At 40.5% G+C, this 14,679-nt stretch overlaps 1 protein-coding gene across 1 annotated transcript; it reads left to right on the top strand.

The window, feature by feature from the left end:
* The first annotated feature begins 3,833 nt into the window (after positions 1–3,833).
* LOC149492729 (uncharacterized) lies at positions 3,834–12,798 on the top strand. The gene is made up of 7 exons (XM_089715936.1): positions 3,834–3,951; positions 4,039–4,253; positions 4,628–4,861; positions 10,065–10,790; positions 10,872–11,036; positions 12,100–12,226; positions 12,740–12,798. Exons 1-7 carry the CDS (start codon positions 3,834–3,836, stop codon positions 12,796–12,798), a joined length of 1,644 nt encoding a protein of 547 aa, XP_089572062.1.
* The last annotated feature ends 1,881 nt before the right edge of the window (positions 12,799–14,679 follow it).

Genomic DNA, 14,679 nt, shown 5'->3' with positions numbered 1-14,679 from the left:
GTTAAAAAAAAAATCTAATTTAATATTATTTAGTGTGAAAATGTGTACTTGATGTGTAAATGTGAGAACTTTAAATTTTGATTAGGAGACTAAGAAGTTGTTTCCCTTAAAACATAGTGAAAAAAAACATATTGTTTACTCAACCAAGAACTGAAAGTGGTCATAGGATTTTGTAATTTCACCCTAACAAAAATGATTTAATTATATTATTTTTGCTTTTGAAGTTGAAAAATTTTTCACAAGAACAAGATGGTTTGATCACAGTTTGAGATAAAATAAAATAAGCATCAAATAGTCTATATAGATAGTTTAGTCTAGTGATTAATTAGAGCAAATAGAAAGCAAATTATGTTTTAGGTGGTTTTTGTTCCAAAATTTGATATGCATATACCTAAAAATATGATATATAGTCTAGTGATTAATTAGTGCATACTAAATCTCCCATTTGGTCATAAAATTAAGTTGTAGTTTTTGTGTTTTAGGTGGTTTTTATAAAATATGATATATATAGAAAGCAAATTGTGTTTTAGGTGGTTTTTGCTCCAATCAAAGTGAAAAAATACACATAACCAAAATGCAATTGCTTGTTTGATATTTGGCAATTTAAATGAAATTGATGGTCATGGAATTGAAATGTATACTATAAGTACAAATATGATCTACATGTAAAGTTGATTCAAATGCGTGTTGAATTAAATTTTTTGTTTATATGCCGAATTCATATTGAGTTTCATATGTGTGAATTGGAGGCCTAGTAGTGGTCATGAATTGGTTTGGTGAATGGTGTTGGATAATATAAGTGTTTTTGCTATTGTTTTGAATTTAGATTTAAAATTTTTATAGGGAGGTGCTGTCGAATTTTATTCAGAAATTAATGATTTATACACAATATACAAAACCTTGAGACACTTGCAATATAAAAATAGTATAGTTGACCTTAGTTGCACATAAATATGTCTTTCTCATCCGTATAGAAGAGAAGGCACTGAATTGTCCAAGTTGGACAATTCGAAAATGTCTATGTACTAATAGCACGAATGATAACCTCTTGCATATGCACCTACCAAGAGTTTCATTTGTATCTCCTGATTGTGTTCTCTGAATGCAAAAGTGGATTTAATGAAATTAAATCACATTGTGCATTCAGAGAATTATGGGGAGATGCTATTGAAATTTTGGTAGATGCATATGTAAATTAGTTGTTTTGTACTGGCTAGTGGCTATAGGACATTTTTTGAATGTCATAGATTCATACCAAATATGAAATGACAAGCTAAGTGTTGGTATAAGGATAAGGTAGATATAGGATGCTTCTTTGGTACTCGTGTACTGAAATTAATAATTTATTTAAATGACTTGTATATTATTTTATCGCTTGAACAACAAAATTTTCATTACTAATAAAAATGCAGAGTTTTCGGGAATGGATGTATTCGAGGTACGAGGTAAATGGGATATTGATAAGAGAATTCTTAGAAGGATTGGAATCGTTCGTAGAATTTGCAATTGCTAACCTGAGTTGAATGGATGATAGCAAATTGAGGTGTCCATGTAAGCATAAGAAGTGTCAAAACAGAGCATTTTATGATGATGATGCGATTAAGCTTCATCTATGCAAGAATGGTTTTATGGAGGACTATTATGGATGACGACACCACGGTCAACCTCGAAATTCTAGTGGTTCCGGTCATCCTTTTAGTGTGCCATCGGCCAATCAGTTTTTACAATTTCTAGTAGATCCAATCAGCAGATATAATGAAATGGTTCTTGATGCGATTGGGCCAAAATTCAATTGGGAGAACATGGAGGAATTGCCTAACTTGGCAGCGTAGAAGTTGTTTAATATGCTAAATGCAGCTAACCACGAAGTGTGGCTTGGATGCAAACGTCATTCAGTTCTTTTTGTTGTGGCACGATTATTGCATATGAAGTCGGAGCACCATTTTTTAGAAAGGTGTTATGATGATTTTTGTGCTATTAATGAAAGAACTATTGCCAGAAGATCATTCCATGGTGGATAACTTTTTACCACACAAAGAAATTAGTTCGTGGTTTAGGATTACTGGTGGAGAAGTTTTACTATTGTCGGAATAACTGTAAGATATAATAGGCATTGACTCTGAATTAAGAGCATGTAAGTTTTGTAATCTTCCTAGATATCAACGGTGAGGCAGAGGGACAGGGAGAGTACAAAGAGAGAAGGCATTCAAGAAGATGTATTACTTCCCTTTGATTCCTCGCCTACAAAGGCTATATGCATCTAATGCAATAGCTCAACACATGCGATGGCATGTTGAGCATGAATCAGAGGATGATGTAATGACTCATCCGTGAAACCCTGAAGGATGGAAACACTTTGATAATTAGCATCCTATATTTGCTGTTGAGATAAGAAATGTGAGGTTGGGGTTGTGTACAGATGGGTTTCAACTTTTTGGACAATCAGGATAACAATCCAATCTACCGCCCTCGATTTGTATGAAAGATGAGTACATGTTCTTGTGCATAATTGTACCAGTCCTAGTAATCTGAAATGTAAAATTGATGTGTTTTTACAGCCTTGATTGTTGAATTGAATGAATTATGAGAGTCTGAATACATTAAGACAGAAAAGCTGACATAGATGTTATGGGCCAATTTTTTTTTTTTTTCGCTCGCCCCTTATAGCTGGATAGCTGGAAATTTTCCAGATTCCATAAAGGAGCCGAATGAAACCAAAGTTTCATGTTCGGTTTTGAATTAGAGACGTTAAATTAAAGATGATGAATCAACGTCGACTATAACCCCTAGCCTTCCAAGCTAGCAATGCGGGTTCGATTCCCGTTATCCGCTTATATCCCTATACTCTCTAAAAAATAGAGATACTATATATTATAAATTTATATATAAAAATTTAATTATATAATAATATATATAATTAATAATATATATATATATATATATATATATATATATATATATATATATATATATATATATATATATATATAATATTTAAATATAGGGTTGAAACATTTGGTATTTCTATGAATCAGAATTTCATACTGCCAAGCTGCTCTGCTTTGGACGAAAAGTGATTTTCCAACGTTAGCAATGTTATCTGGATGGAGTACCATAGGGAAACTTGTGTGTCCCTATTGCATGCAGAACATTGATGCATTTACATTGAAAAATGGTGGAAAACAATGTTGGTTTGACTGTCATCAGAAATTCTTACAGAATGACCATATTTGGAGGCAAAATCGACAATGATTCAGAAAGAACAAGGTTGTTTCTGAACCCCCTTCACCTCTAAAGTTAGGAGCAGAAATATTAGAGGAAATTGAGGCTTTAGGGCTCATAAAAGTAACAGAGATAGGGATAGAAGAGATGCATATTGAGAAAATCGTATTCAAGAATCTGTTTAACACTATTGAGGGGAAATCAAAGGACAATGCCAAAGCTAGAGCGGATATGAAGGAAATTATCATCGCCCTAAACTTGAACAAAATGCTTTGATAGGGAAGTTTTCAAAGACTTGTTATACATTAGATAATCCACAAAAGCAAACATTGTGTGAGTGGGTACGCATATTGAGATTTCCAGATGGATATGTATTAAACATGGGTCGATGCAGTTACGTGAATAAATACAGACTATTTGGTATGCAAAGTCATGATTATCATATTTTCATGTAAAGGTTGGTCCCTATAGCATTTCGGGAATTGTTGCCGGGAAAAGTTTAGGGAGCAACGACAGAGCTTAGTTTATTTTTTAAAGAATTGATAAGCACTGTTATCTGATGCAATGATATGGAATGACTAGCACTGGAAATTCTCATAATCATAGGCAAAATGGAGCAGATTTTTCCATCGGGGTTTTTTGATTCCATGGAACATTTACCAATTCACCTGCCATATGAATGTCGTATTGCAGGACTGTACAATACAGATGAATATGTCCATTTGAGAGGTAAATTATTCACATACCATACAATAAATATCTCTCAACTTAAATAAATTAGGTTTTCCATAATATTTTCTTTTTGTGAAAAACAAGCGCTGCAGAAAATTAAAAAGAATGTCCGTAATAAGGCTAAGGTAGAGGAATCCATTTGCAATGCCTATTTGGTCGAGGAAGCCTTGACCTTTTGTTCATATTACTTCGAACCGCATGTTTACACTAAGCATCAAAGAGTGTCGCGTAACAACGATGGTGGAGATCTGATGGAGGCAGATATTAGAAGGGAATTTGTCAATTTTCACATATCCTGGGTATACAATTGGACAAGCAAAGAAAAGGAGACTAACTGATGCAGACATACGTGCAGCTCAAAACTACATTTTATTAAACTGTGAAGAAGTTACTCCATTTGTAGAGTATGTGACATCTTTGAATGCTTTATCTCTATTACATATCATATTCATATTTAGTAATATTTGGAACAACGCTTCTATAATAGCAAAATGTTGAGGATTTTACAGAGAAATAATCCCGGTTTGACGGATAGTGCAATAGATGTAGAATTTGTAGATTGATTCAAATATTATGTAAGTAACCTATACTTTTTATTCAACATAAATTATATGGTTGTTCCTCTTTCGTGCATTAAATTTTCTCATATTCAACACTATGATTTTGCAAACAGGCCATAAATTGTGCTACTGACATTGGTAACAAATTCATTATTGATCTAACAAGAGGACCTATTCCAGTAGCAAATGCATATTTTGGCTACTTTGTGAACAGATACAAGTTTCAAACTGAGGGTTATAGGACAAGCAGAAAAATGATGAATAGTGGGGTTTGCATAAAGGGGTCAAACTACAATGATGAATGTAACGATTTTTACGGGAAATTGATTGAGGTTTTGGAGTTAGAAGTATCGAGTAATTCTAAACAAACTATTTCAAGAAAATATAAATATAGAATTAACTAGCAAAATGAAAATGTATTTTATAATGTTATTTCCTTTTACAAGAGCTATTCATGTGGGAGGAGGCTATAACAGCCATGATGAGGGTGGCCTAGGAGAAGCAGTGCGCAAACCGATATTTTGACTTCACATATAGGATGTAGAGAAGCATGAAGAATCAGCAGTGTGTTTCTCAGGAGATATGGGATGCTTGGCAAGAGGCTTGGCGGCAACCCGATTTTATGAGGAAGTATGAGATATATGCCCAAAATAGGTAGAGTGAGACTAGTGGTCCAAGAGCAAGTCCTTCGAGACACACCGGTGGCTCCATATTCACTGTAGAGGTCACTGAGCAGTCGGTAAGAAAATAAACTCATAAAACTATATTGTTAATGGATTATTGATGTAGATATTAATTATGGTATTAAAATGCATTGCAATATAGGCATTATAATTAGGTCAGGAGCCTACACCGATCGAGGTCTTCCAATACACCCACATGAAAGACCACGACAATGTTATATTTGTTGACAGGCGAGCGAATACCGTTAATGTGAGTATAAGACATGTTTCAATTTCATTGCTAGTATGTTATTTATTTTTGCATTCAAATTATGTCCAAATTTCATCATCTATAATAGTCAAATTATTATTTTTAGGACAATTACAATAAAACTTGAGACCATGTAATGTCTTCATAGCCTGAGGGTGGAGAGCAGCTTACTGTTGATGAGCTATAGTTATATTAGGAGGCTGTGGGAGGCGAGAAGAAGAGAAAGGTGTACGACATCGGGTCACAGGCACCTCATTACTATGCATAGTCAAGTTGTGCATCTGCAAGTGCTTCCACACCAGCACAACCAAACTCTGCTAGTGCTAAGGAGGTTTGTATGCTGCGAACTCAGCTTGATGAGTAGGAGAGGCTCCTGTCAGAGCTTAAAGAGTGTGTGATGCAGATGTCCAACGCACCTGCAGCTTCTGCTTCTGTACATCCTCCTGTTTTCCCACCCGGAGAAAATCAAAAAAGTTTTTTTTATTTGTTTTGATATGTTTTTTTTTAAATGTTTATTTTGGAAAAATGGTGATAAAAACCTCTTTTTGGATATGCGCTACCGATAAATCGGTCTTATAAAACATTTTAAGTCGCCACCCATTATTTCGGCAATGGGACCGTTTCCAATTTTATTTTATAAAAGTGACTTCATTTAACCCAATTTTATTCAAGGCCAAATTATTTAGAAAAACTGGTCAAGCGAACCAATGAGGTTCTAGGTAAGGGAATTGGGTACGTCGGCCCATTGGAAGCCGACGCCCGGAAAAACCGGCCTCTTTTAACCTACCATTTCTAATTTTATTTTATTTTAGAAAAGCCAATTTATTTAAACCCATCCCAAATAAATCAAACCGAGTTCCTAGGTGGAAAATTAATTAACCGTCCCAATTAGGTTCATTCATTGCATTCATCACAAATAAATCATCATATCCATCATCCACCCATAATACATATCAAATAAAGATAAAAAGACCCGCTCTTGCCTTATGGTTAAAGGCAGGCCACAAACCAAGTTTAATAATATAATTAATGATAAACAATAAGAAATAAATCCTAAAAATCTCATAATCATCAATAATTAATTGATTTAGTTTGATTAAGGCTCAGTTTGCCCATAATTGAGCATTTTCCGGGTTAGGATTAAAATCTACTTAATGAAATGAAATTAAAATAAAATAACAAAAAAAAATTGAAACTAGGAAACAGTCGCGTCACGCGGGTGTTCTATGGAAGAACAGTCGCGTGGCTCAACTCTTATCCTTTATTCTGGAACCTATAAAAGTTGCGTCACGCAGCTGTTCTATGAAGAACAGTCGCGTGACGGAACTCTATCATATTACTGGAACTTGGAATAGTCGCGTCACGCGGGTGTTCTATGGAGAACAGTCGCGTGACGGAACTCCTACCTACGTGACAGAACTGTTTGTGACTTATTCCAAATCCTTGACTTTATTGATTATTTATTCAAGATATCACATCAAACACAAATATGAGGATAAAAGTATACTGGGTATACAAATAGCTACGTCACGCAGGTGGTCCAGTCTGAATCAAAGACTTTTGGAAATGAACAGCCGCGTCACGCAGGTAGTAGCTGCGTGACGCGACTGCTCTGATCCGCAACTACCTTTCAAACTACCTTTTTTACGTTTCTTTTTTGTTAACAGTGGTTTAACACAACTCAGAAATACTCAGAAATGGGCAAAATAGCATTTAACCAATACCAAATTAACCAAATACTAGAAAAATGAGATTTTTAAGAGATAGAATATTAGAAATGAAAAAGAGAAGTTAGAATCGTTACCTAGCCCTCAGATTTGAGGATTGCATGCACTGAAGTTAGTTCAGAGATGTTGTATCAGGATTCCAGACGCGTGGTTATCAAGCAAATGTTTTTCTTTTGTCTTTTCTCTCTTTTGCTCTCTTTATCTTTTTTTTGTTTTTCTTTTGATTTCCAAAACCAAAAATGTCTAATGGTTTGATCTTCCTTAAGTTTACTCACTTGAGTTCTTGGGGAAGAAAACCCTAGCCGTTTTTTTTGTAAACTTAGGTTAAAGCCTTTTAATTTTTTTGAGCCAAGAATCAGAGAAAATGTCAAAAAGTCCCGTTTTTGCTGTGAAATGTTGTATTTATATGGCTAGGGCAACAGGGCAGTCGCATCACGCGGGTAGTAGCTGCGTGACGCACCCGTAAACCTGCGTGACGCGACTTACTTTTCTTACAGTTGCCGCGTATCCATACAAACGATGCAGGCCGTTGCACGGGCGCGCGCCAGAGGTGTCAGTCCTGTTAGAGCTGCGTGACGCATCTAAGAGTGCCGTCACACAGGTACTAGCTGCGTGACACAGCCCTAACACGGGTCAGGCTCCTTTGGGCGGTTTGATTCAATTTTTGGTTCAAACACTTCTGGTTTATCGTGATACCTTGTCCCTTGTCCTCATATCATCATTGGGTCAGGTGGAGGCATAAAATCACGCGTCAACAGTTTGCCCCCCCACTTTATCATTAATTGTATAAACGATTAATGTTAAAGTGGTCCATTGACGCGCCTTCTATCAGGCAATCCTCTCGGAGCTCGGTTTGATCGGCTTGGAAAGATGCTGAATCAATCATCTGGTCACCTCCTAAGCTCGGTTTGATCGGCTTCGTCGGTTTCCATCCAACATATGAATGACTTCAAAGCTCGGTTTAATCGGCTTGGAAGACACCTTCGAGGCTCGGTTTGATCGGCCTGAAGGGTTTCGAAGATTTGGTCACCTTCTCAGCTCGGTTTGATCGGCTTCGTCGGTTTCCACGGAATCTGAAGAGACATCCTCGAAGCTCGGTTTGATCGGCTCGAAAAATGTTGATTTGGTAACAAAGTCTTCGAAGCTCGGTTTGATCGGCTTGAAGAGCTTTGATCTGGCCACCTACTCAGCTCGGTTTGATCGGCTTTGTCGGCTCCAGTCGGTTTTGAAAGAGCATCTTTGAGGCTCGGTTTGATCGGCTCGAGAGAAGTTGATTTTACCCTGGTCAACTTCGCAACTCAACATCATTGACTGGGGAAGAAGTCCCGAACAGCTTCGCAATACATCATCACTGATCGGAAGGACCTATCGGCTTCGAAAAACCATCACCGGTTGGCCTGAAAAATTGTTCACCAAAAGAAAAAGAGCAGTGTCCGTGTATGAATAGACTTTGCCTTCTGTTAGAAAAATATTGGAACATCACATGTTCCCATGCATTACTTATGAAAAATTTTGCAAAAATTTTGGCGTAAACGATTTAACAGGAATTTGTTATCTGCATTTTCAGATATACCTTTTATGATATAGTAGTCGAAAGAAAACTCACCTGAGGGTAATCTGGGCAATTTGATGTCCTGCCCCCTGTGCGATGAGTAGACAAAAATTGCTGACGTGTACGAGGCGCACATCGACGTCAAGTTGCCGGAATGGGTCGTTGTGGGCTTTTGAAATGGGCCGTGTGGGCCTGTTGGGCTTGAAAAGAGATAATGGGCCCGACGCTCTTTTTGGGCCTGGAAGAGTGGGCTTGGGCCCAGCTTGTTTACTATAAGTAACTTCTTTCATAACCAATTCAGTTTCACTCATTCACAAACCCTAAGCGATTGAAAATTCTCTGAACTGTTCAACTGAAAACGATGTCTCAGATTTTAGAAATCCCTACTTCTGCTTACACTCGGGAGATGGAGACCCTCGGGGCCCTACCCGATATCCCAACCTTTGACGGCGAGCCGGTGCCGGTGAGCCGGAATCCGTTGACCCCTGGGACACGACCGTTGCAGCTTCTGCCATTGCCGGGTACGGAGTTCCCGGTCCGGTACGAGACAAGCCGGATGCGCGGCTTTCAGTCCGAGGTAAGTAGAAAATTCCTTTCTCCTTTTGTTTATTTATTTATTTATTTTTTTTTTACCGCTTTTGATCCGTAGCTGTAGTAAAAATTTTCAATTTTTGTGTTTAGGCCTGTGTCAACAGTCGCGTCACGCAGGTAGGAGTTGCGTGGCGCGGCTGTTCTTCCATAAACAGTTGCGTGACGCGGCTGTTCTTGGGTGAACAGTTGCGTGGCGCAACTGTTCGAGGCGCCAGAAACCCTAGCTTGCCTTGAACCTTATAATCGACCCCTTTTTACTGTGTTAGACCTTGATTTGTTGACGTTTGACTGTTGATAACTCTAGGCGACTTGATTTTGCCCTGAAAATTGCATGAAAACAATACAAACATAGTGGAATTAGGTTGAAATTGAACTACTGCGTACCTTCGACGCAGCTGTTCTTTGGAAGAACAGTTGCGTGACGCGACTATTCGTCAATGTGTAAGAGTCTTGAACAGTTGCGTGACACAGCTAGCGAGATGCGTGGCGCGACTTCGTGGTTGCGTGACGCAACTGTGGAGTGGTGTGGCGCGAGTGCTGAAGTGCGCTACGCAGCTGTGCTTCTGAGTGCGCAACTTGGGCAAAGCTGCGTGGCGCAACTACGTAGACGCGTGACGCGACTTTATAGTTGCGTGACGCAGCTACGGTTCAAACCGAACTTTGTTTTTGTTTTTTATTTTTCCTGCCATAGAAGAAAATGAACAATTGTTAGTGTTATATTTATTGAAATCGAAATTTTTCTTATAGGTTAATCTGGGCAAGGCCCGCTCGGGCGGATCGGCTACTGATGCTTCTACTTTCTGGGATTTGCTGGACCCGCCTATGCGAGCTCGGGTCGTCGCTGCAGGCTTAGGAGATTACGCCGCCGGATTGCGCCGCATGCAGCCTCGTTTCCCGCCCGCTATGCGATATGCATTGATGGAGCGGTGGAACGATTGCACACATACTTTCGTATTCGGGTTCGGTGAGATGACTCTCACGCCCGTGGACTATGCTGCTATTACTGGCCTGCGCTTCACTGGCCCGGTTCCCCCACTGGATGCTCGGTATCAGACGGCCACCCTCGAGGCCCAGTTAGTCTGTTCCTTGCTCGGTGTCACTACGCAGACCTGGTACACCGTACAGGGGTGCATGTCTTACGAGACGGTCTTTCGGTTCTGGGCTGAGAGGATCAGGACCCGGTTGGAGGCTTGGAGGGAGTTGCTGGAGGAGGTCCGACCTGCTGCTCTTGCGTATACTCGGGAGGAGAGGGACCAGGCTGCTCGGTCCTTCTTGTTCTATATTATCTCTTCCCAGCTGTTATGCACCTCCCAGAATAAGGGGGACCCAGCGGTGCTGGCATGTCTTCGGGATCTGGGCCAGGTCGGGTCCTTCGACTGGGCCACACTCGGTTTGGCTCATCTTTATCACGGTCTGGATGTCTGGACCCGTGGTAGCGGTGAGTCGAACTGGCTGTTCATCCGGCCTTTGGAGGTACCATTCTTTCACTCTTTGCCTTTTATTTCTCATTCTGAACTGTTCAACTTACTGATGTCGTCACTTTTTCTGCTGCAGGTGTGGTCCTATGAGTACTGCATCTATCCGGGCGGTCCGAGCGGTGACTCTCCCATCGAGACGAGGAGGATTCCTTGCTATCTGGCCCACTGCCATCACACTTACGCCAGTGGTGAGGATCCCGAGTACTGGCGGAGCTTCCTTAATGACCGGGAGTTGTCCGATGTGAGTACAGAAAGAACCTCTGAATCTTTAGCTTATTTTTCTTTCTTTCTTCTTTTTTTTTATACACAACAAATACTGATTTCTCCTTCTTTTGTAGCTGTCCCTGACTCCATGGGATTGCGAGGCCTAGAGGACCTATCCGGGCCGGGAGGTGGCTTAGTTGCACACCCGGTCAAGGCTGCTGATGCGGGGATATTGGGCCGACCGCTACTTCCTTGGAGAGAGAGTTTTCGACACTCCGGTAGTTCCATCACAGCGGAGGGTGCCTCATGCTCCCCCTCGGCATATGTGTCTTCTGGAGGGCTTGACCCGGGAGGACTTGGAGGTAGAGTACAGAGGCTTCTCGGCGAACGATTTCCTGTCCGCCGGCGATTTCCCCTTTTACTTTGCCTCTCGGATGCAGGCGCGGCTTCCCGAGGTCCTCGAGTACACCCAGGTAACTCATCTGATCTTCTGCCTTATTTACTGCTATCACTATTTTCACTGTTTCAAATCGCTGATGCCATTATTTTTTCTGCAGGAGCGGAAGACGCACAAGACTGCGGCTCATTACCGAGCTGAGGCAGCGGCTGAGGCCGGTGGCGCGGCGGCTCCGGCTGGACCGGCCGGTGTAGTGCTGGGTGACGTGCCGTTCCCGCCTGGTATGGAGGTAGTGCTGGATCCTGGTCTAGGCCTTGGATCTGGCATCATCATCCCTGCTGATCTTCGGCAGGCTCCTCCTCCGGTGCAGCTGGACCCTGAGCACGCTACACACGTAAGTTATAAATCGAATTTACAAAGTTAGGAGCATTGTACCTGAGTAATCTTTAATGGATGTTCCTGGTTTGCAGGTGCCGGCCCAGAGGTATCAGGAGATCTGCCAGCGGTTCGGGTTTGCTCGATCTTACATTGGTCGGCTCTACTCCGAGCGGCACGAGCTGGTATGAACTTTACACATATTTACCTTTTTGCTTCTTATTATTTTGGTAAACTTTCTTACACATGTTTGCCTTTACAGGAGCTGGAGAACGGGAGGCTGCGGAGGCATCAGTCCCGTCAGTCCAGTGCCGTGAGCTGGCTTCAGGCAGAGGTGGAGCGGCTTCGGATGAGACTAGAGGTTGAGGGCTTCCTGCTCGATTCTTCTGATGAGGATGAGGATGGTTCTTCTTCCGATGGCGCGCCATCGTCTCCACCTCATCCGACTGTTGCTGGTCCGAGCCGCAGGCGGCGGTAGTCCTGCTGCACGTCTCCTCCATTTTTGGACATTTTTAGCATTTTGAAATTTTATTAGTATTATTTTATTTTTTGATGGTTGTACAGTTATTTATTTTTATTTCATGGTATTATTTACACGCACATTTTTTATACTGTTGTATGTGTTTATATTTTACAACTGCGAAGTCTTGTTCCTGCAAAATAAAACACAAACACAAACACAAAAAAGAAAACGGTGTCTCGTTTATTTGCAAAAACGGTGCACCTTGTTAGTGGTCCAGGGACCCATTTATTATAAATAAAATAAAATAATGAACTTAAAATGAGATATCACAAGAATCAATTAGTAACAATGGGTTGTGTCACCTACCTGACAGGGCGATTAACACGGTCATAAAGATTCAACCTCCTTATTGTACCAATCGTCCTTTTTATTGATTAGTGCGGCTTTAAATGCTCACCAACCCAAGTAGTCCATACATGAATGTCTTTTCAACTACTCTTGACAGTGGGCATTAAGTCGAGTGATGACAATGCTTCACTCACCGGTCCCTTTACCTTTCTATAAATGGGCGTTTCATTTCACTATTCCTTCGCATCCAATCATTCAAAGCAGATCAATTTCTTAGTTAATCCATTTTTCATGGCCTTCAGAAGCCAAGTCTCATCCTTTCTCCAATCCATCTCTGATGACTTGTGGCAGATTCCCCCTATGGATCAACTTGCCTGGTTAAGGTATTTCAAAGATCTAAAACCTAATCATGGCTTCTTGTCTTGGCTCGTTACTCATTTTAATCCGAATACCATGGTTTTCCAGTTTGAAGACTCTGAAGTGACTCCGACCTACGAGGAAATTTGTGCCGTGATGGATCATCACCCTGATCAAGACGAGACTCCGGCTTTGCCCCCAGGTCCTAGGTATAATATAGCTGAGATTATGGCCTTATGTCCTGTTTATTTCCCTGATGGCATAGACACGGACCAGGGTCTACCTTTAGAGCCCTTTCTCAACAAGGTTCTGTCCATGAATGTGGATCCTTCTTGGATTCGAACTTGTTGCTTCTTGTTGCTGAATGTATATGTCCTGAAGAACCGTCAACCCGGAATTGGAGATTTCCGACTTCTGACAGTAGTTCGTGACATGCAGCTGTACCGTCGTACTGTCTTCATGATGATCATGGGAGAAACGATGTGCTGGGTGACGGATATTGCCCTTCATATCACCAATTTCAATATCCATCATCGCGGTTGTCCAATATTGCTGCAGGCCTAGGCTTTAGACAAGTTAAGTCTGCTTCTTCCGATCCCTGCTCGTTTGATTCCAACCTATGGTCCTGCCAACTTTCGGTCTCGGACTCGAGAACACTTCGACTTTGGGGATAACCCCACAATTCGGTGGATTTATCCCTGGTGGAGAATTAGAATGGTCACGACTGGAAGTATGAATCTCAACTATGTGTTGTCTGCCAGTCTAGACCGTTCCATGGCCTATTTTCCTGACAGGATTAGCCATCAGTATGGGGTGATACAGCATGTTCCTCGAATCCATAACTTCGAAAGCGGTCTAATAACATCACATCTGTTGACCAGTTTGGCTGATCGTTGGCGAAATCGAAACACTATGTATTTAGATGAAGGAACGATGTAGGATGCCATGACACCCGCATATGTCAACTGGTTCTTTACCCCACAATGATGTCGTGCCCTGTGAGGACTGGCCCTTACTGATAGGCCCTACTAGAATAAATTATTGTCTTTTCTTTTCCTTTTTGTACCTGGGCCATGAGCTTTTATTTAAATGTATCTGCTTTTCTTTCAATTAATGACCTTGATGGCTCTGCCTTTATTAATTTCTGCTTCCTGCACACATGAATCAACAACATACAACAAACTTTTTCCTTTGGAATCATTTGTCGTGTTAGTTATTTGGGCCTCCTGCCCTTGGGTCAATAAATGACAACTCATAAAATAAAGGTTGTTCTGTAAAGACAAAAGCTTGTGTTTGGAAACAACAAAGAATGGAGTGACTGTTTTATTACTTGCACAAATCAAACAAAAATAACAAATGTAACTCCTTTATGTATGCATGAACCTATGCAAGTGCTAAGGTTTATTCGTGGTTTTATATTGATCTTTCCAGGGAAATCACTGAGAAAATGGTGTTCGTCCCTCTGATCAATGTCTTAAAAGAGCTCATTGTTTAAGCAGGGCCAACAGTCGTGACATCTTAGATCAAATGAGTCGATCTTGGATCAAGTAAGCGGAGAGGAAGGTTTTGCATCTTTTGACCATAACCCCGGAACAGTAAGAAAATTTTGAAATTCAAATCCTTTATTGATCTCACTTCTTTTCAACATTATACAGAAATAAAAAGAATTTATTTTAATACAATGGTCATTTGCTCTAACTACTCGATTTCCTATTCTCCTTCGAGTCAAGTTGATGGTGT

This window comes from Jatropha curcas, chromosome 11 (assembly GCF_041381405.1).
Source record: "Jatropha curcas cultivar XTBG-Jc1 chromosome 11, XTBG_Jcur_1.0, whole genome shotgun sequence".
NCBI lineage: Eukaryota > Viridiplantae > Streptophyta > Magnoliopsida > Malpighiales > Euphorbiaceae > Jatropha > Jatropha curcas.
The sequence above is the reverse complement of the archived record's forward strand: the minus strand, read 5'-3'. Positions and strand labels throughout refer to the sequence as shown.

Bases quoted from the DNA above. Each gene is read 5' to 3' on its own strand.
- LOC149492729 (XM_089715936.1), top strand. From the start codon at position 3,834: ATGGAGCAGATTTTTCCATCGGGGTTTTTTGATTCCATGGAACATTTA. The intron at 4,254-4,627 runs GTATACAATTGG...TTTTGCAAACAG, and splicing joins TCAATTTTCACATATCCTGG to GCCATAAATTGTGCTACTGA. The intron at 4,862-10,064 runs GTATCGAGTAAT...TTTTTCTTATAG, and splicing joins TTGAGGTTTTGGAGTTAGAA to GTTAATCTGGGCAAGGCCCG.